At 51.5% G+C, this 27,394-nt stretch overlaps 1 protein-coding gene across 1 annotated transcript in view; it reads left to right on the top strand.

Annotated features, from left to right (window-relative positions):
- agrn (agrin) overlaps positions 1-26,495 on the top strand; it is a 71,146-nt gene extending 44,651 nt beyond the window's left edge. Inside the window, exons 16-32 of the mRNA XM_047040279.1 lie at positions 300-427; positions 1,851-1,965; positions 3,076-3,195; positions 3,448-3,828; positions 5,003-5,195; positions 5,556-5,771; positions 5,974-6,203; positions 7,999-8,133; positions 11,109-11,199; positions 11,660-11,824; positions 11,951-12,062; positions 15,949-16,065; positions 17,383-17,566; positions 17,885-17,972; positions 23,315-23,539; positions 23,937-24,040; positions 26,047-26,495. Of these exons, the coding sequence (XP_046896235.1) occupies positions 300-427; positions 1,851-1,965; positions 3,076-3,195; positions 3,448-3,828; positions 5,003-5,195; positions 5,556-5,771; positions 5,974-6,203; positions 7,999-8,133; positions 11,109-11,199; positions 11,660-11,824; positions 11,951-12,062; positions 15,949-16,065; positions 17,383-17,566; positions 17,885-17,972; positions 23,315-23,539; positions 23,937-24,040; positions 26,047-26,207 (2,765 nt within the window). The 3' untranslated portion in view covers positions 26,208-26,495. The remainder of the gene's footprint in view (positions 1-299; positions 428-1,850; positions 1,966-3,075; positions 3,196-3,447; positions 3,829-5,002; positions 5,196-5,555; positions 5,772-5,973; positions 6,204-7,998; positions 8,134-11,108; positions 11,200-11,659; positions 11,825-11,950; positions 12,063-15,948; positions 16,066-17,382; positions 17,567-17,884; positions 17,973-23,314; positions 23,540-23,936; positions 24,041-26,046) is intronic.
- Positions 26,496-27,394: the final 899 nt, after the last annotated feature.

The raw sequence follows: 27,394 nt of genomic DNA, 5'->3' as shown, positions 1-27,394 counted from the left end.
TCCCTTCTTCCTCCTCTTTTTCTTCTGCCACTCCTTTTTCCGCATATCCCACAATCCACTGCTTCCACCTCCACTGCAGACCCTAACCCTCACGACCACGCCCACCGAGCCACCCTGTCAACCCCTCTCCCCCCCCCACACACACACACACATTCTCCATCACTAACCCAGACTGGCACTACCCCAAGAAGTCACTGTCTGCACCTGAGGGTGAGGGCGGACAGGGCACACCCGCCTTGCTGGCACAGGAACCATCGTTAACGTGTGTGTGTGTGTGGTCCGCTCTGCCCTTCCTCCAGCCACCTTGAGGTTCAGCGGGTACCTGCACCTGGACCAGGTGGAGGGCCAGGAGGTGTTCTACACTCCTGAGATGGACGACCCCAAGTCGGAGCTGTTTGGAGAGACAGCCAGGAGCATTGAGAGTGCTGTGAGTACGACGACCCGGGTCTGCGTGTGCGTTAGCTCGCTAAGCCGAGGTCCAGGCTGCACCACACTGCGGGAGCAGGCATGGTCACTTACCCGTCTTGGAAACACGTATTCCTTTTCTAGTGCAAGAGATCTGTGCTAGGGGATTTCAAGTCAAGCTCTGACTTTCTAAGAACTGATTTGTCATGCCAAGGTCTTCCTTTTCATCTCATGAAATGGGGACGGGTGTGTTTGTGTGTGGTGTGTGTGTGTGTGTGTGTGGTGGGTGCGGGTGTGTGTGATCCTTGCTCTTGCCAGCTGTTGAAATGGTGTCACAGGCTCCTGCTGGGATCTAATCTACTGCCTCAAACTGTGTGTGTACGTGCGCATGCGTGTGTGTGTGTGTGTGTGCGTGCGTGTGATTTTGAAAACGCAAGGGGCATCTGTGTAGCTAGATATCAGCATGGGAACTGCAAAATCCCTCTCACCTCCCCAACCCTTCCCCTTGAAGCCGAGGCACGTCATAACAGACCCGAAAAAAAGAGGGAAAGTGAGAGGCTGAATTTTCCTTCCTGTCCTCCTTCCCCTTAACAGTCTGGTTTCTGGGTCAGTATGTCTGGAATGAGGAAAGGAGGAAAGACCTTGGCTTATTCTTGTGAGCCCACCACTGCCCTCAGGCAATCAGCACAAGGACACAAAGCCATTCTGCTGCCTGTTATACCACCCTGCCCCCAGTAGGGGTCCCTATGGAGTAAGGGCAGAGGCTAAGCGTAAATAAGCCTGATTCTTCCCATTTTCTACAACCTTGAACAGACTGGAAGACAACTTAGCTATTCCATCCCCTCCCACAATAACATAGACCAGTCAGACACAAAGTGGGTTAGCAGGCATGTGATGGGAGTGGAGGTGAAATGAGGTAACGTGGCTAGCATCTCTCCCTGCTGGGAAGCTTGGTGTTGGGCTAGAGGGACTGTCCGGATAGGCCCAAGTTACTGGATGTAGGGGACAAGATAACACTCAGTGAGTTTGGACACAAACAGAAAGTTAGAGTATTGCTACTCTCCTTCCTTCCTGAACTTCATTTGGACGAAACACACACGTACAGACACGGACATATATATTTATATATACACACAGACTGTGAGAATCAGACGCAAAACCAACCAGGGGCCTGTGTCATGGCAACCTGACATTTACCGCAGTCTCCTAGAAGATGTTCATGTAATTATGGCAGAGCCGCAGCTAAATGTCAATTTGTGCACCCAGACCCGATGGGATTTAAATACTCCACCCTGACACACGCTAGCTTCCCTCCAAAACACAAGTTCACACCAGGAAAATTGGACCCATTCATTTACTGAGATTCGTACCGTACTCATTTGTCATCATTTGTTCTCCCCATCCCTCCGTCTCTCTCTCTCTCTCTCACTCTCTCTCTCGTACAGCTTAATGAGTTGTTCAGGAAGTCGGATGTCCAGAAGGACTTCATGAGTGTTCGCGTGCAAAGCCTGGCCCCCAGTAAATCCATCCTGGCGTTTGTGGAGGCCCACTTCAACCCAGGTAAAGGAAGAGGCGTATAGTGACCTCATATCCTGTGTGAAGAACCTGCGTGTGAGCAGACAGTGTATTTACAGCAAGAGTGTCTTCCTAGAATTGGAAGTGTCAGTTGACTTTTAAAGTAATTTCGTAAGATTAACATTCCGTATGTGCTCCATTGTAGTTCCTCCGGACTTCCTTTAGAAAAAGTAGTCTGTACAATATTATATTTTCTCTCAGTTTCTTTAGAAAAGCAGCAACGCTTTGGGGGTGCTGCTATTGTAAAGGATTTCAATTTGAGCAAACTCACTAGTGAGACCTGTGTTTTCATTGCTCCCCTGAGAGGTATTTGTTAGAGCCAGCAAAAAAAAGTAAAAGTCTTCGCAGTGAGTGAGCAGCTTTCAGCGTATTTTCCAGGCTCACTTCATTTTGGTCTCACTTTCCCCAAGAGTATCATTAGGCTGCTCAAAGCGCCTCTTTCGCTGTGATACCAAACTCAACACCGCACCCTCCTCCCACTTTACGACTTTCGTTCAGCGTCCTTCATATCGGCGCAGGAGACAGTGCCATAAAGCGTCTCCGTGACGGCCAGTAAAGTGGCCATCTGTGGGAATGTTTCTAGAACGATTCATGTGAACCTCACAGCTACCCTGCTGGAGGACAACAGGTCCCTGGGGGCCCTGTTCTGTCAGGCGGCCGGCTCTCCGGCAGACGGGCAGCTACGTGGACGGAGAACCCGGTTCTCCCGTCTGCGTGGGTCACGGTTAGCTAAGCTCCAGCGCTGTGTGTCGTGTCTGCAGCTGGTGTTCTGGGTGAGGCCACCCAGGGTGGTGTTGTGAGAACGTTGTCATGTGTGTTGCCCAGACACCAGGGTGGTGTTGTGAGAACGTTGTCATGTGTGTTGCCCAGACACCAGGGTGGTGTTGTGAGAACGTTGTCATGTGTGTTGCCCAGACACCAGGGTGGTGTTGTGAGAACGTTGTCATGTGTGTTGCCCAGACACCAGGGTGGTGTTGTGAGAACGTTGTCATATGTGTTGCCCAGACACCAGGGTGGTGTTGTGAGAACGTTGTCATATGTGTTGCCCAGACACCAGGGTGGTGTTGTGAGAACGTTGTCATGTGTGTTGCCCAGACACCAGGTTCTCTGTGGAGGACACCGAGCGTGCTCTGCTCAAGCAGCTGAAGATCGTCAAGGAGACGTCCATCGTGGTGAAGAAGCCTGAAGAGGACAACATTCGCTTCACCAACCACGGTGAGGTTCTTCCTCTGTGGTTTATGATGTTGATGGATTTGCTGTATGATCAAAACCGAGTCTCAACCAAATAAAATGTCATATTTGTATCCTGTGTGAAGGACAGAACAAGTCTATGCTCTCTCATTCTGAATATCCCTCCCTCCCTCCCTCCTCATCTCCCTCCCTCCTCATCTCCCTCCCTCCCCTCCTTCCCTCCCTCCATCTTCACCTCCATCCCTCCATCTTCACCTCCATCCCTCCTCCCCCCAGGCTTCTCCTCCCTCCCCTACTTCACCACCACCACTACCACCACAGCAACCATGACCACACCCACCACCACCCCCGCTCCAATGACCACGCCCACCGCCTCATTCAGCACCACAGTGCGTCCTTCCTTCACCTACCGGCCCCCCTACGTCACCCGCCGGCCCCCGACCACCCGGCGCACCACCACCACCCCAGCCCCCCCGCCCACCACCAGCCCCGCCCCCCCACCCACCACCAGCCCCCAGCTTAGGACCCGCCCCGAGCCCCACCACACCAAGCCCTGCCACTCCCACCCCTGCCGCCACGGGGGCACCTGTGAGGACGACGGAGACGACTTCACCTGCATCTGCCCCGCCGGGAGAGGGGGCGCCGTCTGCGAGAAAGGTGAGGGTGACCCGCCGGCTGTCACCGTTCACAGGAAGGTGGCCCTCGAGCCGGTCACAGCAAGGTGGCCCTTGAGCCAGTCACAGGAAGGTGGCCCTCGAGCTGGTCACAGGAAGGTGGCCCTCGAGCTGGTCACAGGAAGGTGGCCCTCGAGTCGGTCACTGCTCAGACTTGCTGAGTAGACAGAGGAAAGGGATCTGACCTCACACACACACAATTTTATTTTTTTTGTATGAATAATTGCCCCCTGCGTTTGTGTGGATCCCATCTGCTCCGTTGGTCTCTGCTAGCGAGGGGCCTGAACGTTGACAGACCGCGGAGCTAATCATAGTTAAGCACTGGCGCCCAATCAGCGCTATCAGCACTGAGAGCCACAAATCAGCCTGAGTGCCGTCGTGGGGAGAGGCTGCTTTTAGTATTCCCACTCGGCGGTTTGGGGATAAGAAACTACCTCATGCAGCTGCATCTTAAGATAATTGACACTAATTGCTTCGATGGGGATTAGCTGGTAGAAATCAGTGCGCATTTGACTCAGAGTGGCTAAATGGAGGCACAGACACTGTTTCGTAGCTGCCCATTGATCAATCAAGTCATTAGAGAGATGCAGAGTGAGAGGAATTCATCAGCCTCCATTCTCCGTACCAGCAAGGGAGGACAGACACGCTGGAGGGAGGCGAGGGGAAAATGGATGATCATTTGGCTGATAGTTGAGTGGCGAGAAACAAATGTATGTTGTGAGTGTGAGTGTGTGTGTGTGCGCGCGTGTGTGTGTGCGTGTTTATGAGTGAGAACAACGGTGTGAATGATTGAGTGGAGAATCTTCCACTGTGTGAACAAGGCTCTCTTTCCTCTCAGCTTTTGGGAAAAACTATTTGACAGAACCTGCCAAAACACAATATACACACACACACCTGCACACTGGCCCAAAACAACATTCCGTCATTTGATGTTATTATTGTCCCCTCTCCCTCCTGTCACTCTCTCTCTCTCTCTCTCTCTCTCTTTCTCTCTTTCTCTCTTTCTCTCCCCGTCACCTTCTCGCTTTCTCCCCCCCCTCTCTCTCTCTCTCTCTCTCTCTCTCTCTCTCTCTCCCCCCCCCCCTCTCTCTGTCTCTCCCACTCTTTCCCTCTCTCTCCCTCTCTCCCCCCCTCTATCTCTCTCTCTCTCCATTCAGTGTTTAACTACTTCACCCCGTCCTTCGGGGGGAAGTCCTACCTGGCCTTCCCCACCATGAAGGCGTACCACACGGTCCGCATCGCCATGGAGTTCCGGAGCTCGGAGCCATCAGGCATCCTGCTGTACAACGGCCAGCAGGGCAAGAAGGACTTCCTGTGCCTGTCCCTGGTGGGCGGCAAGGTGGAGCTGAGGTGAGAGGTCAGGGGTCGACCACGAGGGCTTCTGATAGGGCGTCAGAGCCTTTTAACGATGCTGCCTCCCTCCCTGTGAGAGGGCCCAGTCGACCAATCAGAGGCTGTATTGTTATAACAAGCCGTCATGGTGATGGCCTGTGAGGTGAAGCAGAGACAGAGAGTAGAAATGGATTCTTGTCTCTTTTATTGTCGAGGGCTTCTGGACATTTACAGTCTTCAAACAGCATAAAGACTCAAAGACAAATGTGGCTTTAGAGAGTGAAGGAAACAAGTGGTAGACTAAATCCCACAAACGCAAAACTAGATGAACCATGAACCGGCCCGACTGGATACAAACGTTGTTCCTCCCCCCCCCAGGTACAACACGGGCTCGGGCACGGCCAAGGTGAGCAGCACGGTCCCTGTGTCACAGGGCGGCTGGCACCAGCTGGTGGTGACCCGCAACCGGCGCAACGCCATGCTGAGCGTGGACAACGAGCCTCATGTGGAGGGTCAGAGCCCCCGCGGCACAGACGGCCTCAACCTGGACAGCAACCTCTTCATCGGGGGCTTCCCTGAGGACACCCTGGACGAGTAAGGCCGCCTGCCTCCGAACCAGACCTCCTGTGTTTGCCATGGACTGGTGTTGGAATGTGTGCTGCTGGTGCTGTCAGTGCAGTGTGTGGATGATGGCTCTTGTAACCGGTGATTGTGTGTCACTCTCTCCCTCTATCTACCTCCCTTTCTTCTGTGTGTGTCTCCCCTCCCTCCCCCTCCCCTCTCCCTCCGTCTCCAGGGTGAAGGACAAGACTTCCATGAGCACAGGTCTGGTGGGCTGCGTGCGCATGCTGGACGTCAACAACCGCCTGTACAGCCTGCAGGAGAACGGAGGCGACGTCATGTACGGCACCGGCGTGGGCGAGTGCGGCAACAACCCCTGTCTGCCCAACCCCTGCCGCAACGGCGGCTCCTGCGAGGTCCGCGAGGCCGAGATGTTTCACTGCAAGTGCATCAACAGCTACTGGGGTGAGCCCGCCCCCCCCCCCAGCTCCCTGCTCCCCTGGTCAGACCAGAGCTCAAGTGCATGATCGCCGTGTAGTAACACTTGACGTCGCTGTGCTCGTGTTAGGGCTGGCGTTGTCGTGGTCGTGTTGTCGCTAAGTGCTGTGGAATAACATCTTTCCGCCCCAGTATCCGTGCGGTCGGTACAGTGTACATGTAATGTGAAACGCTGCTATAAATATGTGTTGCTCTGCGGTTGCTGTCGTCGTGGTGGCGAGCGCTGGGGTGTGAAGTGCTGCTGTGTGTTCGTGGTCGATAAGCCATCCAATAAGATTCCGCCACGTTCTCTGTGTCGGCCTGATGTAAACTGTATTAAGAGCTTGTTCATGTACAGGGGAGGAAATATTTAAGACCCAGTCTGGAATCCTCTCCCCTTAGTTCTCTCTCTCTTCTCTCTCTGTATTTCCCCCCCTCTCTCACACACACACACACTCTTGTTTTTCCTTTTTCTCCACCCCAAGTACTCTGTCTCTTCTCCCTCTGTCTCTCCCCCTTCTCTCCTTCCCTCTCCCTCCCTCCCTCTCCCTCCCTCCCTGCAGTCACAGTCCACTAGCTCCCGGCTAATGAGCGACTCAAAGAGAGAGTGTTTTTAAATAGTAGCCAACATCGGGCCCAGTCAGGCTTGGCAGTCTCCACCCTGCAGCAGGGGGGCTGCACATCACACACACACACGTACACACACACACACACACACACACCAGAGAGCAGAGCCCAGGACCGGACAGGGAAAAGCTCTCTGCAACTCCGTCCTTATCTTTTCATGATGCTGGAATAATGCACCGTCACATGGTGAGGTTGCTAAAATTAGTTTCCCGTTGTGATTCGGTGTCAAACTGTTCAAGGGTCGGGCGTCGGCGCTGTAATTGAGATCATGGTTCTGCGATGCTGTGGTTCGAAGACACGGCGGTGACACCTCAAGTGACAAATGTAGCCAATTAAAGGTCGGGTAGGAATATCCTGACTGGGGAGTGTGAAGACTGGGCCCGAGGACATGGATCTGAGGTGTTCCTTCATCCTGTCAGAGGAGAGACCAGACAAGATGGCTGCCACAGGGCTGGGGGGGAGGGAGGGAGAGCGAGAGTGAGAGAGAGAGAGAGAGAGAGAGAGAGAGAGAGAGAGAGAGAGAGAGAGAGAGAGAGGAGGGAGGGAGAGGGAGGGAGGGGGAGGGAGGGGGGGGGGGGGAGGGAGAGGGAGAGGGAGAGGGAGAGGGAGAGGCAGGCAGAAGAGCAAGAGACATGTTCGAGAGCCCTAGAGAGGGAACAAGGGAATAGAAGAAAGAGGGGAAGATAGGGGGGGAAAAGAGAAGACGAGAGAGGGAGAAAGTGGAAAGGAAGGAGGAGAAGAGCGAGGGTTAGAGAGGGACGAAGAGAGAGAGGGCCCTCTGAGCTAAGGGGGGCAGGGTTTATTGCGATGATCTGCTTGCCTCGGGCTGTGTTGACTGTGCTAGATTGATGAAGGCTGAAGTAGGATGCATTGAGGCGCAGGGTGAAACCGCTGTCCTAAACCAGCAGATCTTCGCCCCAACCGGCCCCTCAACAGACCCCAGAAACAGCAGCAGACTGGGGGGTTCTGCTGCTCAATATGCCCCTCTAAATGTTTCCTAATCCTATTAGAAAACCACCTCTATTACAGGGGAAATCTTCAGCCTTCTCCTTGTGCAGAATGTGCCAAAATAGTTTGAAGACTAGCTTCATTTCTGTTTTTCAGTGGTTTAATCAGCCTATTTGGTTGCTGTTTGTGTGTGTGTGTGTGTGTGTAGGTCCAACCTGCGCCGACCTCCACGACCCCTGCGAGCCCAACAAGTGCCACCCATCGTCCAAGTGCCAGGTGCAGCCGGAGGGCGGGTACAAGTGCGACTGTCCAATGGGCCGCGAGGGAAAGCACTGCGAGAAAGGTACGGCGGCCTATCACAGAGCAGCACCCCCGCTGCCGTCTTCCTGTTTCAGCTTCAACAGCGAGAGTCTGTTGGCTCTGTCCGCCATGACGGAAAAACCCAGGCTCCCTTTTAACGAGGAGAAAAGCTCGGCGTGGCGTCCATGAGCCCAGGGCCTAGTACTGCACATCGATTCGCCACTCCTGTTCTCCTGCTCAGCCCCCTCCCCCTCCAACACACTTCGTCTCCGTCCTGGATACGGGGGGAAGATCAAACGGAGAGACGGGCCCCGCCGCTGCCCCCCCCCGGAGCCGCCGCCGCGCCGTGATTGGCCCTATCGGGCCGCTGCGGTCGTTAGCGAGCGAGCGTTACCGTGGCCGTGTCCATCCCGCCCACAGGTGTTGTGTTCAAACTCGTTTGCCGCTACTTAGCTCACCGGGGGGGAACGGACCCTAACACACCACAGCCGTATTTGAAGTTTCTCATCATCACTTTGGGGCATGTTTCACAGCGGAACTCTGCCCTGCTCGCTGCTGCTTCGGAACTCTGCCTTCACTGGGGTTCTCACGGAGGATTCCAGAATTCCAGGGCCGTTTTCTTCACTCCACTGAGGAGTAGAATAGAAAAAAAGGGGGATTTGAGAATTTTAAGGTTTTCACCCTCCCCCCACACACACACACACACACCCACGCACACCCACGCACACACCAAAAATAGTGCCCCCACACCCTCCTCTGCCACCCGCAAGCAGTTAGCAGGTGATTAAAATAAATTGGGGTGAACCAGAATCAATGCAGCGCGAGAGCCTTCCTCTTCTTCCAAGGGGTGTGTTTTTCTCTCTATGAAATCAATGAGATGACTAATCTCATCAGCGCTCTGCCCACGGTGATTAATGGGAAAGTCAGTCAGTGCGAGTATCTCTCTGAGACGGGATCGCTTGGATAAGACGCTGGCGAATATGCTGTAAGGGCTGAACTGGGATCAGTTAAAGACAGGTGGATAAGTGCCTAATGAAGGGAGAACCAAAGGGGGAAATGGTCGTATTAAACTGAAACTAGCCACTTCCTCTTCCTGACTCTGTGGGGAGAGAGCAGCCTCATCACTTCCTCTTCCTGACTCTGTGGGGAGAGAACAGCCTCATCACTTCCTCTTCCTGACGCTGTGGGTAGAGAACAGCCTCATCACTTCCTCTTCCTGACGCTGTGGGTAGAGAACAGCCTCATCACTTCCTCTTCCTGACTCTGTGGGTAGAGAACAGCCTCATCACTTCCTCTTCCTGACTCTGTGGGTAGAGGACAGCCTCATCACTTCCTCTTCCTGACTCTGTGGGTAGAGAACAGCCTCATCACTTCCTCTTCCTGACTCTGTGGGTAGAGAACAGCCTCATCACTTCCTCTTCCTGACTCTGTGGGTAGAGAACAGCCTCATCACTTCCTCTTCCTGACTCTGTGGGTAGAGAACAGCTTCATCACTTCCTCTTCCTGACTCTGTGGGTAGAGAGCAGCCTCACTGTAACCGACCGGCGAACTCCCTGTGTGGATGTGCTGGTGGGAGGGGGAGGAAGGGGGGGGAGGGGTTCCAGTAGGATTGAATGGCCCACATTTCTACCTCATCCTGAGGGACCCCCTACCTTGCATTTTGTAGATGTTTCCCTATTCAAACACACCTGATTCAAATGGCTGGGTACAAGCTGATAACAACCCGTTCATTTAAATCAGCTGTGTTGGAACAGGGAAACATCTGGAACAGGGTTCTCCAATCCTGGTCCTCGTGGGCCCCTGTGCTGCCTGTTTTATATGTTTCCCTGCTCCAGCACACCTGATTCAAATGAATGGTCATTACCCAGCTTCCACAGAACTTGACAACAACCCATTCATGTAGAACCTGCATGGCAGGGGTTCGCTGAGCACCAGGGTTGCCTACCCCTGATCTAGAACCTGCAGAGCAGGGGTTCCGTAGGACTAGGGTAGAGAAACCTCTTGGTTAAATCAATGGTAGTGAACTTAGATCAAGAACTAGGCTTTTCCATCACTCTTTAAACTCCTCAGATGCAGTGTGTTGGTGTGCCAGTGTAAGAATGGCAATGCACTGTATTTGTGTGTTAGAGAGCTATTTCCAGTCATTTTTACGTTTTTTTGTGTTGAAATGTGTGAATGAGTTTCCTCATTTCCCTCCTCCCTGATGGGGGCCTGCTCTCCTTCCTCTGACAGGAGGCACACTCTTCCCTGTTGTGTCTGCTATTCTTCTTCTGCTCTACTCCATGCCATCGTTAGCAGTCCTCTGCACAATAGTTAATTAGCTTTTTCATCTCCGTCTTCCTTCCCTTACCCGACTCGGCTTCGCTAATCCCGGCTAATTACTGACGAAAGCATTCTCACAGGGTAAAAAGACTGTCTGTGTGTGTGTGTGTGTGTCTGTCTGTGTGTGTGTGTGTGTGAGAGAGAGTGTCTCTCTCTGTGTATGTGTGTGTGTCTGTGTGTGTGTGAGAGTGTCTCTCTGTGTGATTGTGTGTGTGCAGTCTGGTCGGGTGTTGTGCACACCACCATTGTTATGGCGATGGTATCCCGGGGAAACACTTCACCAAGAGGCCTCCCAGCCGGCGCTGCTGTGTCCCCTCCGTTGCTCCGTGGTAACGACTGGAGACAACCGGAAACTTGGCTTCCGTCTCCCAGACCCGTTGAACGGGACGAGGGCAGACACAGGGCCACCAGGGCAAGGCGGTCTGCTGGTTTAGCGTCCCGGTGGAGCCTTCATGAGGCGTCTTCAGTTTCTGGGTTCCTTTTGGGGTTCTGTCATCCGTGCTTTCTCTCGCTCTCAATGTGTGGATTTATGTCAAGCTGAATCGAGTCCTAATCCCAACGCTGTGCTGAAGTGTGTGTGTGTGTGTGTGTGTGTGTGTGTGTGTGTGTGTGTGTGTGTGTGTGTGTGTGTGGTGATGCTGTTTCAGTGTGTCGACTCCCGTTGGTGAAGTCTGAAACCTTTCTGTTGTTTTTCAGTGTCTGATAAGAAGGGGGCCTACCTGCCTCTCTTCAGTGGAGACTCCTACTTAGAGCTGAAGGGCCTGCATCTCTACGGACACGACCTCCAGTAAGCCACACGTCTTCATCCTCCCCCTTTAGCTAGCTTTTTTTGTGTGTGTCACTTGCAAACAGCACGCAACACAATGACGCATATAGAAACATTGTTTTTCAATGAAAACATCAAAGTCCTGCATTGTTACCTGTTCCTGACTAACAGTGAGTCGTATTGAGAAGTTTGTACCACGACAGAGCTCTGGTTTCACTGTGTCCTTGAATGTTGTCTGTATATCTGGGAGTGAATCGATATGAAGGTGATGCAGTGATGAAACACAGCCTCGGTAGCAACACGAAACACCGAACAGGAAGACATCTGTTCTGTTCTCTGTTTTCCAGCCTTGCTTTTTTGTTTCTGCCACTGTTCAAACAAGCCGATAAAAAAATCACCAGCATTCATGCTTGTCCGGAATCGTAGCCATGTCCGCTTCCGTCGTTAACCAGGTGTTTTTGTTGGTGTGCCCGCCCCTCAGGCAAAAGGTCAGCATGACAGTCGTCCTCATGGCCAACAGCTCCAACGGCATGATCTTCTACAACGGCCAGAAGACCGACGGAAAAGGAGACTTCATCTCCCTCTCCCTCAACGACGGCATCCTGGAGTTCCGTTACGATCTGGGGAAGGGACCCGCCGTCCTCAGGTTGGTGCACCTACGAGCGTGCAAGTGTGTGCCTGTTGGTGTGTGTGTGTTTGTGTGTGCCCGTTGGTGCGTGTGCCCTGCTATTGCACACAGTCACGTGTCGTCCTGTGCGTTCCCGTCTCACAGGAGCAAGGAGAAGCTCAAGATGAACGTGTGGAACACCGTGAACCTGGAGAGAGCCAACCGCAAAGGAGAGATCAGCGTCAACGGGAAGGACGGTGTCCGAGGAGAGTCTCCGGTGAGAGATGGAGGAGCTAGCCTGGTCGGCTAACAGGCCCGTGTTTCAGACCTCACGGGCCCTGTATACGATTACACGCCTGCTACTATGCTACAAGCTAGCATGGAAGGCTAGTGTTTGCCTGGTCGAGATCAGCCTGCTACTGTGTTTGAGAGCTAGCCTGGTTTGCAAATGGGTCCTGCTGATTATAATACACCTGCTACCATGCTACATGCTTGCATGCAAGGCTTGTTTGTCCCTGGTCATTATCTACTGTGTCCAAAGCTAGCCTCTTTAGCTAATCAGCCTTTGTGTGAGCACTAGTTTGGTTTGCTAATGGACCACTCTAATGCTTATACACCGGCTACAAGCTAGCATGCAAGCCTTGTTAGCCTGGTTGTGATAGGCCTGCTACTGTGTTTGTTTGTGTATGTGTGCCAGTTCCATTGCAGTGTCCTTGGCCCCAGACACGCGTCATTGTAAAAGCTGTTCAACTCGCTGTTGGCTAGATGCCTGAGCTGAATCAGCGAGAACTTCTTCCTCGTGGAGTCCATATATTTTTTAATTACACAGAGTGAAGGGTTGGCTAGAATATCTTGTTAGCTGTCAAGGTGAGAGGTGGAGTAGAGGGCAAGTTTGACACACTGTTTCAGTCCAAATTTTGTTTTGGTCTGAAGTTCCAATCTTTTTTACTGCTAAATTTGAATCATACTTTACCTCTCAGAGAATGTACCACCACGCTCTCAGAAAAACCTATCTGGCCTCACAGGTATACATTCAATTACCTAAACGGCATGCTCATCGTTAGCCGTCCGCCCGTGTCGGATGCACCCCAGGAGATGGAGAGATGGATGAAGATGGAGAGAGAAATTACATTAGAGAGATGGTAGATAAGTAATGACGTGCCAGGCCCACCGGTCATGTGACCAGAGCAGGGCCCACCGGTCATGTGACCAGAGCAGTAAAACAGGTACATGCCCTAAATGAATGCGACTGTTGAGTCTGATAAGCCAGCAAGTCGTCCAATTATATTAAACAGTGTTATTTGTGATTAGGAACGCGAACAGCCTTGTGCAGCTCCAGTTCCTTCTGCCTCTTCCAAGACACAACGCTTTTTTTTGTTATCCCTCTCTCCTGTCCGCCTTATGGTAATTGTGTTTCACTCCACCAACAGAGGCAGAAAATCTTATTAAAAAGGAGAGCTGGGAGAGGGAGAGGGAGGGGAAAGCGAGAGATGAGTTGCGAATACTTGTGAAGCTCTGAGAGCCAGGGCAGCCTGGGCAGGATAGCTCGCAGCTAAGTCTCTCCTAGCGGCGATATAAACTTAAGAAGGCTGGATCTCGGTGTTACATAGAGAGATACTGTATGCTCATGATCAAATCATTTCTTTATAGTGAGGATGAGAATGGGGAGAACATACAAGGATTGTTGTTTGGTGAAGTATTGCTGCATGAGTCATGTAGGAAAACATGGCCTCGTTGATTGAGAACGGGGGCTCATATAATTTATATGAGCTCAAGTCCAGCTGCTTTCATCACACACACACTCACGCGCACACACACACACTCGCGTGCACACACACTCGCGCACAGCACTAGTTTCTCTTTGCATCTTTTTGGAATGGCTGTTCAGAGCTTGGTGCATGCTCCTTCACACACCTTTGTTCAGTCTCTTTATTTATCAGGGTTTGCATGTGTGTTTATCTTGCTTAGCTGTTTTCTACCTGGCCCGCTTTACCTAATGTGCCACTGTGAACAACACTACCGGGCTTGCATATTAGCCTTACAGGTGTGTGTGCTTTTGCATGCCTCTGTACACTGACCGCCACTAGCTTCTAGTTTCTCTGATAACATGTTTTCCTCCCTGTGTTCTTTTCTCTTATGATGTGCTGTCTGGAACTCAGAAATCACGCAAGGTAAAAAAAAATTAGAACACGTTTCATTTTCTCAAACTTCTCACCCCCCCCATTCTCCATGCAACCCGTTCTGAGAAGCATCGCTCCGGAACAAAGGACACGTTGCTTGTAACTCCGAAGTAGAGACATCGTTAAAGAACTCGGTTTGGCTTTCACTTCGGCCCATCTGCTGAGGGGGCGGATGGAGGGATGAGGAGGGAGGAGAGAAGGGTAGAGGGGGAGGCAGTTATCTTTCTGACCGCCATTGTTCACTGCAACAATGAAAGTCTTCATTAGTCTTGCGTGGGCGGGGACATTTCGCCGGCGCCTCGTGCCTGCCTGCCTGCTGAGAGAGAGAGAGAGAGAGAGAGAGAGAGAGAGAGAGAGAGAGAGAGAGAGAGAGAGAGAGAGAGAGAGAGAGAGAGAGAGAGAGAGGGAGAGGGAGGGGGAGGGGGAGGGGGAGGGGGGAGGGGGAGGGTAATAAAGTGAGAGAACGAGGTGCCAAGCCAAGCCGGGCTGTTCTTTTGTCATGAACTCACACTTTCCTAAGCCAAACTGTCCATATCATAAAGTCACTCTCACTTACATATCCACCCACTCACCCACCCATGACACAACACCGAAACACTCACCCTCCACGTCGCCAGTTAAGCTTCATCCGTTCATCAGACTGATGGTCTGGCCTCTTTGAAAACTTTAACGTTTAACGGGGGGGGAAGGGGGGGGGGGTTGTCATTCCATCTGTCTTCTGGAATCTTCAACACCCAATTTCATTTCAGAACAGAAAAGTATTTCCAAACTCAAACCAATGGATGTTACATTTGTTTTACCCGTCACTTTCCCCAAATGCTTCAAAGATGTAGCAGAGAAAGGAGTTGAAACGTAGTGTAGTCCAGTATTCACCTCCAGTGAGACCAGTATGGCCTCCGTCAAAGCTGAATAGGCAGGGTGACTCCAGCCCACAGCCAGTCTTCTGTCAGCAGACTAGCAGAGTCCATTCTTGTTTTGATGGAGCTGGCTCAAAGTCACGCTTCCGCCAGTCCAAATCCACTTCCCATCCAGGCTGTGTATTCCCTTCCAGCTCTCCACACAAACCATGTTTACAGTACTTGGCCCCTTCCATCATTTTTTACAGCAATTATCTCTGCTTTTACCCTGTGGCAGTTTTCTGCCCTAAATATAAATAAAGATCCTTAAATCCATCGTGAGTGTGGGGGGGGGGGGGGGGGGGGGGGGGGGGGGGGGCTCTGCCTGGTGAGAAAGCCTCAGCAGTAAACGAAGGCAGGTTTCGACGGAGGGTTTCATGGTCATCCGAAGGTGCAAATAAATCGCCAATTAAAGCCTCGCTCCGCTCTCTGTTTGAAAGGTCGGCAGGATAATCACCCATTCATTAGAAACCATTATGGAAAACACACCCGTCCACCTCGTCACTCCAGCCCGGCACTACTGTGTGGCTTTTAGGGGCTTTTGCACAGATAAAAGATCATTTACCGCTCGTAGTGTGGCACTGAAATCAATTATGTTTTCTAATATATCAAGTGTATCGATGTGGAAAAGGGTGAGAGAGGCGTTTAACGTCCTGCCCGAACAATATATGTTAATCTAATTTTCGAGGCGGGTCTATCTAACTGTCAGAGCTGAGATAATGCAGAGGATTCATCTTGAGTGTGTCAAAGTTTTATGTCAGAACGGAAGTTTACGCCACAGGTTCCTGCAAGCGGAAAATAAGTTGAACTCTTCCGGGTCAAACTGAGCCGCTGTATAAGTGGGTTTACAGTCTTATAATGTGGAGAAATTAACATTCACGTTATTTTCCAGTCTGAAGTGGATATCTCCACAAATAGCGGAGAGGGATGCGGTCATTGTAGCGGCGGGTTACGATATCTGGTTTGAGAGACTAGCGACAGCAGGGTCCACGGTTGGGGTTCTAGGGGTTCTGTCAGATCCAGGTGTGGTTCCTCCGCACGGTTCTACGAGGGTTCTAACCGCCATTGTCTCTTTGTCTCCCTCCAGAACCAGCACACCGCCCTCAACCTGAAGGAGTCTCTCTTCGTGGGAGGTGCTCCTGACTTGAGCCGGCTGGCCAGAGCCGCCTCCATCAAAGACGGCTTCCAGGGATCCATCCAGAGGGTGAGTCACCGCGCCCTTTCTACCCGTAACCTCGGAAACGGGGAACAAACGGGGTGGGCGGCGTTGCTTAGCACCTGTTAGACCTGACCACGGTCAGGTCATCGGTCATCTAACGGAGTGTCCAGTCTCCCATGATTACAGACACTGAACTGGTTCATTCTCTCAGTATCTTCAGTACCGCTAACAGTGGCTCTGCTCATTTGGGTTATTGTGTACTAATAATAGGACACACATTTGATGTCCCTGCATTTCCCTTGTCTCTAATCTTCCCTGACAACTTTCCAGTTTTTTCCCTCTCAGCAAAGCTTTTCTTTGAGTGCCAGAAATAGATGCCAACAAAGGCAGGATGTTGCAGGAATCGTAAACTTGTCATTAGCTCCTCTAGGCAAACTTTCCCTCGACAGTTCCGACTAAATCAAAGCCCGGCCCTGAATTAAGTGGCTTGTAAAGTTTGTGATAAGTGGAGTTGACAAGTTTACCATATGAAATGTACTAATTGTTGGTTATTTGACAGTACGGGGTGAAACATGTTCTAATTATGTGTTATGTGGCAGCATTTGAATGTGTTCCATGAAAAAGAAATTGTGTTAATTTACCGGTGAGCTGACCATCAAAGCTGGTAGAAATAGTCTTAACTCTCTCCTGCCTTCTGTCTTTCCTCCGTCTCCTGCCTCCCCTCCTCTCTACTGCCTCCTCTCTCCTTCCTCCTCTCTTCTCTACAACCTCCTCTCTCCTTCCTCCTCTCTTCTCTACTGCCTCCTCTCTCCTTCCTCCTCTCTCCTTCCTCCTCTCTTCTCTACTGCCTCCTCTCTACTGCCTCCTCTCTCCTTCCTCCTCTCTTCTCTACTGCCTCCTCTCTCCTTCCTCCTCTCTTCTCTACAACCTCCTCTCTCCTTCCTCCTCTCTTCTCTACTGCCTCCTCTCTCCTTCCTCCTCTCTCCTTCCTCCTCTCTTCTCTACTGCCTCCTCTCTACTGCCTCTTCTCTCCTTCTTCCTCTCTTCTCTACTGCCTCCTCTCTCCTTCCTCCTCTCTTCTCTACAACCTCCTCTCTCCTTCCTCCTCTCTTCTCTACTGCCTCCTCTCTCCTTCCTCCTCTCTCCTTCCTCCTCTCTTCTCTACTGCCTCCTCTCTACTGCCTCTTCTCTCCTTCTTCCTCTCTTCTCTACTGCCTCTTCTCTCCTTCTTCCTCTCTTCTCTACTGCCTCCTCTCTCCTTCCTCCTCTCTTCTCTACTGCCTCCTCTCTCCTGCCTCCTCTCCTCCCTCCTGCCCCCTCCCTCCCTCCCTCACCCCCCCCCTCCCCCCCCCCCCCCCACAGATCACCCTGATGGGAACCTCCATCCTGAAGCAGGAGCACGCGCTGCACTCCAGCGGTGTGTCCATGTTCGAGGGCCACCCCTGCTCCCAGGAGCCCTGCCACAACGGGGGCCGCTGCAACCCCCTACTGGAGGCCTACGAGTGCGTGTGTCTCCATGGATACACGGGGACACACTGTCAAAACAGTGAGTACAGCCCCAAGACATCCTCCTCTGTCTTTTTTTTTGATTGTCTTTCATTGACCTGTGGATAATGAATGTGATCATATAAAGCCTCCTTGATTATACTTACGTACACATACATTAAGCACACACACACACACAGTCTTCAACAACCTCATTAACCATGCTCCCGTGCACTTCCAGATCCCTTTACTTTAATTAAAATCACAAGTGCATGAACGCCTCCCATTCCTCACCCCGTCCTTGGCCTTGAACTGCGGAGAACGAGCCCTGGATGCTATTGATCCAGATGATCTCACCCTCCTCTCCCCCGTCCCTCAGCCATCTACGAGAAGTCCGCAGGTGAAACGGAGGCCATCGCCTTCGACGGCAGGACCTTCATCGAGTACCACAACGCAGTCACCAAGAGGTAAGTTGAAGGCCGTCTCGCCCTTCCTTAACGACCTCGCGTGCTAACCACCATTAGCGAAACAACCCTCTCTGTCTGAAACGACCCTCTCTGTCCGAAATGACCCTCTTCTTCCTCGGTAAGCCACGATGACAGGGGTTGCTTATTAAAGCTGCAGAGAGCGCCTGGTTCGCTAATTGCCCGGCCCCATCCTCTGCTTCCTCTGCTCTGTCTCTCTGGTTGGGTTGTGAATTCGGCTAATTAGCGCTGCGGCTAACAGTTACAGCCCCGAGCGCCCCTTAGATTTCAACGGGAAGGAAACCTACATTACACTGTACTTGACACTTGTAGTCATCGCCGCTTAGTACGGTTTCATTTGAGATCCTTTTTTTTGTGGGGGGGGGGAGGGGGGGGCGGTTTGGTTGTGGGATTAACCCAAAAATAGTGTGAAAACCTTGTGGTCTTCCTGTAAAAGAACAAGCTGGAGGATGCACGTGTAAATGGGTGTATTCTGGGCTCCAAAGCCGGAGAAATGCGTCCCTCCTGGCGGAGTGCGCTGCATTCGTCCTCCACCCATCCCTGACGCTGGCGATGGAGCCCGCAGGTTGGCATGCTCCGAATGTTTGGGATGAACCTGAAAAGACATCAAACATATGGAACCCAGATCTATGACAACACTTCACCCACAACAGTCTGAAGTGTGAAAATGTGACAGTCCGTGAATTCATCACGGACATGTGAGCACACAGACACTCAACCACAAACGCACACACACACACACACAAACACACACACACACAAACCCACACACACAAACACAGGGCACGCCGGAAAAAATATGCACACCCTCACCCAAAATCCCTCTCTCTTTGTCCCACTAAAAACAAACTAGGTTCCGTCTGTCTGTGCTCTGCTTTTGTCTCTGTGTTGAGGGTGTTTAATGTTTGTGTTGCTGTGTGGATCCTCCTGTCTCTTGTCTCTCTGTTTGTCTCACCTGAGTGTTCCTTGTTTCCTCTCTTTCACTCAAGCCAACTGACCAATGAGATTCCGGAGTAAGTAGATTTGAGGAAATATTCCCAGGCTTACAAAGACAAACTAACACTTCGATCAAGGACGCTGCATTTTGATAGTTAACCCAAATTGTAAATTATGCTTTCCGTTTTCCTCCGACCACATTCGAATCTCAGTTGTCCAACCTAATTTTCACAGATATTTCATCTTTCAACACAGAAAGACCATTGTTTTCATTATTCAAAACTACGTGCCCACATTTACTTTCTCCTGGGCATTTTCATTTCTGAATTTGGGTGAGGGGTCATACTGTATTCATACCAGAGGTGTCATACTTAAGTGTAAATAAATGCATGACTGCATGTATAAAGAGCATTGTGTTCCAACCCTTACAGTAGAGAACCTATATAATGTAATAGACGGATCGATACTGTACGCATGGTTGTAACTACAGTTTGTCTGCTAGAGAAGAAATATGTTGGATGGTATTAACTGTCATGTCTACATGAATGAGAACCCTCCTTAACAGCAAGATGATGTACGTAGCTGCCCCCACCCCAGTTTTGCTGCCAGCCCTGCATTGACTCCTGTATTACCCCTGCAGGGCAACCCCGTAGCCCCTAATGACTGAAGTTAAGTTTCCCCTTTAGCATTAGCTTGGTGAGAATCCTCTTTCAAAATGAAAAAGGAGAAAACGAAAAAGCGCTCTTGCTCAACGCAGAGAAGCCGTATTTAAGCAGAGCTAATTTGAGCAGATTCAACACCACTCTCAGTCGATACCCAAGGCCTGTCATTTTGTTTCGTCAAATCTCTCTAACTGTAATTGCGAATAATTACGAGAGTGTGGTGCGGAGGGCGCAAGCTGACATCTTAATCAAGGATTTGCCTCCCGTCGTAAAAGCACGGCTCAAATGAAGACGTCTTCGAAGCCCTGACTAACTCCGAGGCCGAAAGCATCCATCTCACTTAGGGGACAATAGTCCCTGGAGGAGGGGCGCTCCAGAGTTTAATAGGTGTCACTTTCTGTAGGAGTCAGAGGCGTGATAAGTAGGCTTCTAGACAGAGCAGGGCTGACCGGCCCTTTGTGAATGAGTGGTAATGAACAGGGATTAATGAATTTCTCAGAAGACGTTAGAATACTTGGACGTGTGGGACCACTGGGCTAATGTTGCTGTTCCTAATAACAGTGGCCTGTATCAATCACCCCCTGCTGCTCCTGAATCTTTGGGTCGATTCCCTCCACCTCCATTACGGGGATAACCAATCACAGATAGCCGCGTCTCTGCTCACACAATATTTGACCCCTTTTTTTCCTCTGATTAGCCCATTTCTTCTCGTTTAGCGCTGCCTCTTCAAGGAAGCTAGCAAATAATTGACATCGGACTATGTTCGCAGAATTGAGTCGCCGCAAGCGAATCTTTTTATACTTTACACTTCAAGTGTCATTGGTTTTCTGAATCCTTGGACTAACCTTAGAGTAGAACATTTCTCAAAAAGTTTTTTACTAAGACAAAACTGGATACATTACACAGCATTCTGGGTAATGTAGTACATCATGCCATACCCCCCAACCGCTGTCCCAACGAACAATGAAGTGTATTCCCTGAGGGCCTCATTGTGTTGCTTTGCCAGTCGCTGTGTGATCCAGTAAAGCTGCCGATCACTGTACAGCAGAATACCCCACTAGGACGAGAAAACATCGCTTAAACAGCTCCGGAATAACATAAGTTCTGTTCGCACTGCCGTCTCCCTTCCTCCGAAACCCTCAAAGGGTGCAACACGCCACCCGGTCCTCTCTACTTCCTGTCTATTTCCTGTACACTTCCGGCCCCTTGCGCTTATTGCATGCCCTTCACTTTCTCCCCCGCCTCCTTTAAGTCCTGAGTCTCTGGAGAACCCTTCTGACCAGAGGTGAGTCCTCCCGATCCTTGAGCCAGCGCTGCCTGCTAGCATGCTGCCCCCACCACCACCCCTCCCTCTCTCCCTCCCCCCGCCCCCAACAGCCTGACCCCTCCCTGCCCAGGGACCCATGCTCGACAGAGACAGCACTGCAGCTCTGTACTAGCTGCTACCCATGGTGACAGTTAAAGATACCGGCGCCGTCGATGTGCAGTGGCAGGAAGGAAATTCCTCTCACAGCTAAATGGACAACGGTGATGTATTTCATCTGTGGTCCAGAACTCTATTTAAACAGCTGATTATTATACCTCACGGTGCCAGCAAGAATCTCCTTCCAGCCTTGCGGTCTCAAATATTCATCACTACTGGCACCTAGAGGGTAGGAGATGCACTGCGTTTGAGGATTAGGAGATATTGGAAAGCGGAATTAAATTCCCCTATAATCCAAAACCTCATCAAGCAAGACACCTTAAGAGGGAAACTAATTTGCTTGCAGACTCAGTCCACGGCTACTTTACTCTGAATACTGTGGGCTTGTTTTCTGTATGATAGTCCCCTTTCCAACAACCTTGACCTTACTCCTGACAAGCTGTCGTCCTGTTGATTCATTGGTCCTTAGACAAGTAGGGTAAGGCCAGAGGAAAGAGTCCAGTATGCAAAATGTGGAATCCTTCTTTGTACCGCAAGAGTACCCTGAAACAGTCGTTCTATAACCAAACTGGCTCTGTGCATGTTTGCAGAAGACCTTTTATTGATCTGGGTTTTAGAAAACTCATACATGGATTTTTTGAAGCACCTAATAGAATTTTCCAGACTCACAGAATCCAATATTGAACTCTTTCTCCTTCACTTCTCTTTATATTGCATGTGTCAACTCAAGTTGTCGGCCCCTGAACACAATCTTAGCTTTGATAGCCTTTCCCTGATTAGATCCCAAATTGGGTTTGACATCAGCTTGACAGCTAGATGCAGAGGCCTTGCAGCCAGCAGTGAAGAGGGTGTGTTCGTGTAGCTGACAGTCACCTCTCTGTTCCTCCTCTCCTCCTGTTGTCTTCCTGAACCCCCCTGTGCTCCCATGAGCCTCTCTGTTTGCTCCGCTGGCGTCTTGCTGTGTCTGTCTTCCGGGACTTCCCGGGTCCTCGTGTCCTGCGTTGTGTGTCTGTGTCTTCCGTCCATCTGTGGTGTCTGTCATCTCGTGATGTGCTTGTGTTCTTAACTGTTCCCACCCACCCTCTGAAAACTGGGGGGGGGGGGGGGGCGAAATTCCCAGTACGTAACACACACTCGTGGATCTGTGTTGCACAAACACACAGATCGATGTCACGTAGACACACACTTATACACCCGCAGAGAATGATCCTGTTGTTATCCATTTCTTGAGGAAAACAACAAAGAACAAAGGAATAATCATTTAAAAATAGCATCCCTTCAGCAGCTTGTGTCTCAGCACAGGCCCTACAGAAGGATGGGTGTGTGTGTGTGTGTGTAAGCTGTGTCTACGTCTTTCTGTGTGCACAGAGTGTATATATGTGTGTGTGTGTGATGAAACAAACCCATCAACCTCAACTCCAAAAAAACCTGAACTCCCCGCCCCCCGCCCACTACACGTACACACTTACACACACTTGCACGCACGCACACACACACACGCACACACACTTCTATGACAGTGACACGCAGCGTGTCCCAGTAGGATTTGAGGATGTGCCTGGTCTCTTCCACCTCAGCCCCCCTAGCCCCCCTCAGCCCCCACCCCCCCAGTCCAGAGACTGCAGATCAAACACATCAACACAGCAGCTCTTAATGCTGCTTCCTGTCCCCACCCCCCCCCTCCCCAACCTGTAACATACACACACTCCCAGTCTCACAGGATAAGCGGAGCCTGCTACGACAGGCATAGGGGGAAGTGGAAACCTATCGGCTGAGCACGTCCCTGCCTCTAAACTAAGGCTGGTTTGAGTCTAAGATCAAGCCAGCTAGGGGTAATGCCTTCCTGCTGCCTCTAGAGGCAGCGTCCGCCTCATGGCCTGACTAGACTTCAAGCATGGGTAGGATCGACACATCTCCACTTCCCGCTAGAATGCAGGTGTCAGAGTTGAGCTCCGGAAGGTAAAAGTGCTGCCATGTGTTTGTGGTGCCTCACGTCCCCCAGACCTGCTCGTCAGCTCAGCTCTCCTTCCAGCCCTGCTGCTGTGGAGGACCAGGCCTCCTGGGAAACATCAGACTCCTCAGTGGACTGATGCTGAAGGGTTCTCAAAGAGAAGAAACAAGCACATGTCTGACCTCTGACCCGACTACCTCTCTCTGACCTCTGACCCTACTGCTTCTCTCTGACCTCTGACCCTACTGCCTCTCTGACCCTACTTCCTCTCTCTCTGACCTCTGACCGTACTGCTTCTCTATGACCCTACTGCCTCCCTCTGACCTCTGACCCTGCTGCCTCCCCCCCGCAGTGAGAAGGCTCTGCTGGTGAACAAGTTTGAGCTGAGCATCAGGACGGAGGCGACGCAGGGCCTGGTGATGTGGAGCGGGAAGGGCGTGGAGGGCTCCGACTACATCGCCCTGGCTGTGGTGGACGGACGCGTCCAGATGACCTACGACCTGGGCTCCAAGCCCGTGGTGCTGCGCTCCTCCGTCCGCGTCAACACCAACCGCTGGATACGCATCAAGGCTAGCAGGTAGGCGCTGCCTCTGCAGCCTCTGCTGCCTCTGCCTGCAGCACTGCCTCTGCTGCTGTCAAGCTGGGTTCACACGAGCGAATGAGAATTAAAAGCAGGTTTTGTGATGTGGATGGTTAAAATGAATCGATGGGCGTGATTCAATTTGATAATGATCGAGTTGTTAAAGCCCGGTTTTGTATTCAAGAGCTGTTGGCTACTTTGCCCTCAATTTCAGCGGGCTTGTTATGGAACTCCTGAGCCATAAGATAGTGAAGAGTTTTGTTTTGAAGCCGAGGCACAGACTGTCAGAGTTATTCTATTATAAATGATTGTTCAAATGCCTCTGACATCTCTCTCATCCCTGAATTCTCTTTCCTGTCCCTCTCTCCCTCCCTCCCTCCCTCCCTCCCTCCAGAGCCCTCAGAGATGGTTCTCTCCAGGTGGGTAACGAGGCGGCGGTCACAGGGTCGTCTCCCCTGATGGCTACTCAGCTGGACACAGATGGAGCCCTCTGGTTGGGTACGTCCAGTAGCGGCTGACACGTCCACTAGCGGCTGACACGTCCACTAACGGCTGACACGTCCACTTTCCACACGCAGCACACACTCACAGTGAAAACACGCCCACACGGTAAAACGCATAGGACACGAGTAACTCTCTCAACTGGTACTTTGTTTGGTTAGTTTTGAATGTGTGCAGAAGTACTTGGGAATCTTTTCAGGCTGTTAAACGTGTCAGTGTTGAACTCTGCCGACAGGCTGATGTCAGAAGTTGACTGCATGTAGAACCGTCAGATAACAGTTCGGAAAATGTTCAATTCTACTCAGGTATTGAGTTGAGAAAAATGAAAGACTATCTGTCTGACTCTTAAATGTCTCCACTCTCTGGAACTGTAAGTTTGTCCGTTATCTGTTTGGGTTCAGTTTGGGTTGAACTTCACTCTGAAAGTCTTTAAAAAGAGAATACCGGGAGCCTGTGGAGAACGTTCTATGGAAATAACATCGACCCCCAAAAAAAAGAAACTTATTTTTGAATGCAGTCTTTTTAGTTCAGGTGGTGGAAAGGTGTGTTTGAGAGGAAAAAGGAGAGGCTGCCATATTTGACATGCACGTTCTCCACAGACACACACTCCACACACACACCTAGGCCGATGTAACAGGTGCTGAGCACTCCCTGCAGCTAGAATACATTATCCTCAGGCAGCCCTCACATCAAGAGCCCCTCTCTTTTAAATCCCCCTCTTTCTCCGCTCATCACTAATTCATCTGTAACTTGCATGAAATTAGCCCGGTCGATCCCCGATTCAGGCACGCAATCCGATTAGGGGGACAGAGAGAGAGGGCAAAGAGTTTGACGCAGAGATGAACTCTCAGCGCGGAGGATTAGACAAGTACATAACAGGAAAGAGGGAGAGAGTGAGAGAAGGAGAAAGAAAAAAATTGTTGCGTGAAATGGAATAGAGAAGGGAAGAAAGTCGTCGTTGTGGGTGAAAGAGTTAAGGAAGGAGTGAAAAGGAGAGAGAAAGAGAGGGGGGGTGGGGGGGGGGGGAGAGAACGCAACACAGGGTGAAATATCAAAGGGCAGGGCTGGGTCCTGGGGGAGAGGAGAGATCAGCAGCTGCTCCTGGAGAATGTGAAGGATCAGGTCTCCGGAGAGACCAGCTGTCTGATGTTCTCTCTTGCTCACCTCACGGGTGCATGGGCCTCCTCTTCTGATACTGTCTACTCTACAAGCACACACGTCACACTTTACCACGGAGTTTACCCTCAGACAGCTGTGTGTGTGTGTGTGTGTGTGAGAGAGAGGGCGAGGGCAGGCACATGTGAGAGCCTGTCCTGTCAGTAAACGTCAGGTAAATTGTCTACTCTGGACATCCTTACAGTAACTGACAGCGTAGACATGAGTTTACATTAAGACTGGAATATTCTCTTTAATTTTTCACGCATCCTAAACCCCTTCTCTCATGTTCTCACTGCTCTCCCTCCCCTCTCTCCCCCCCCCCCCTCCTCTCTCTTCTCCCCCCCTCTCTCTCCCCCCCCCCTCTTTCTCTTCCCCCCCTCTTTCTCTTCCCCCCCCCCCCCTCTCTCTCTCTCTCTCTCCCCCCCTCCTCTCTCTTCCCCCCCCCCTCCCTCTCTCTCCCCCCCCCCTCTCTCTCCCCCCCCCTCCTCTCTCCCCCCCCCCCCCTCTTTCTCCCCCTCCTCTCTCTCTCCCCCCCCTCTCTCTCTCTCCCCCCCCCTCTCTCTCTCTCTCTCTCCCCCCCTCCTCTCTCTTCCCCCCCCTCCTCTCTCCCCCCCCCCTCCCTCTCCCCCCCTCTCTCTCTTTCCCCCCCCTCTCTCTCCCCCCCCTCTCTCTCTTCCCCCCCCCCCCCTCTCTCTCTCTCTCTCTCCCCCCCCTCTCTCTCTTCCCCCCCCCCCCCTCTCTCTCTCTCTCCCCCTCCCTCTCTCTCTCTCCCCCCCTCTCTCTCTCCCCCCCTCTCTCTCTCCCCCCCCCCCTCTCTCCCCCCCCCCCCCCCTCTCTCTCTCCAGGCGGTCTGGAGGAGCTGGCGGTGGCCCGTCGCCTGCCCAAGGCCTACAGCACAGGCTTCGTGGGCTGTGTGAAGGACGTGTTAGTGGACGGTCTGGAGCTCCACCTGGTGGAAGATGCCCTGAACAGCCCCAAAATATTACACTGTTCCTCCGCCAAATAACCTGGCAATCCCTCCCTCCATACCACCATGTCTACTGCTGTAATTATTTTCTATTTTTGTATACTTTACATCGCTTTTTATATTTGGGGAGAGAGAAAAAAATGAATACATTGTTGATTTTTTTTTCATGTATGTTTTTTGTTTTGTTCATGAAATCCCCCCCCCCCCGCCCCCCCCCCCACAGCAGACACCTCATCAGATCACACAGGTGTACGTCCGTATGTTTGTGGTGTCACAAGTGAATAAGACGTATTACTGTGTATCTTTTTTTTTTTTTTTTTTTTTAAACAAACGCAAACCAACCACCCTCGTTGCTCATGACTTGAACAGTGACCACACCGGGTCTCCCTTATGGCCTTGTCCAGGTGCCACATCCTCACATACACACACCACATCCTGCATCATCCTCACATACACACACCACATCCTGCATCATCCTCACATACACACACCACATCCTGCATCATCCTCACATACACACACCACATCCTGCATCATCCTCACATACACACACCACATCCTGCATCATCCTCACATACACACACCACATCCTGCATCATCCTCACATACACACACCACATCCTGCATCATCCTCACATACACACACCACATCCTGCATCATCCTCACATACACACACCACATCCTGCATCATCCTCACATACACACACCACATCCTGCATCATCCTCACATACACACACCACATCCTGCATCATCCTTACATACACACACCACATCCTGCATCATCCTCACATACACACACCACATATTGAGTATATATTCTATACATCATCCACACAAACATAAAGGATTTAATACATTTATCCTCCACACAGACAGACAGGAGTTAATACATACATTCCTTTGTGCTGTGAGAGTCCTGAGCAGAGATGCTGGGGTCACTCTGCTGGCTTCTGAATGTTCACGACAGGCCTGTTAGTGGAGCTGCTAAGAATATCCGAGCCTCAGTAGCCCCGCCCCTTACGCAGCGCTGCACCTCTGTAGCCCCACCCCCCTCACCAAGCGCTGCTCCTCTGTAGCCCCGCCCCCCTCACCAAGCTCTGCACCTCTGTAGCCCCGCCCCCCTCACCAAGCGCTGCACCTCTGTAGCCCCGCCCCCCTCACCAAGCACTGCACCTCTGTAACCACGCCCCCTCACCAAGCACTGCACCTCTGTAGCCCTGCCCC

The sequence above is a fragment of the Hypomesus transpacificus genome, chromosome 18, assembly GCF_021917145.1.
Source record: "Hypomesus transpacificus isolate Combined female chromosome 18, fHypTra1, whole genome shotgun sequence".
Lineage (NCBI taxonomy): Eukaryota > Metazoa > Chordata > Actinopteri > Osmeriformes > Osmeridae > Hypomesus > Hypomesus transpacificus.
The sequence above is the reverse complement of the archived record's forward strand: the minus strand, read 5'-3'. Positions and strand labels throughout refer to the sequence as shown.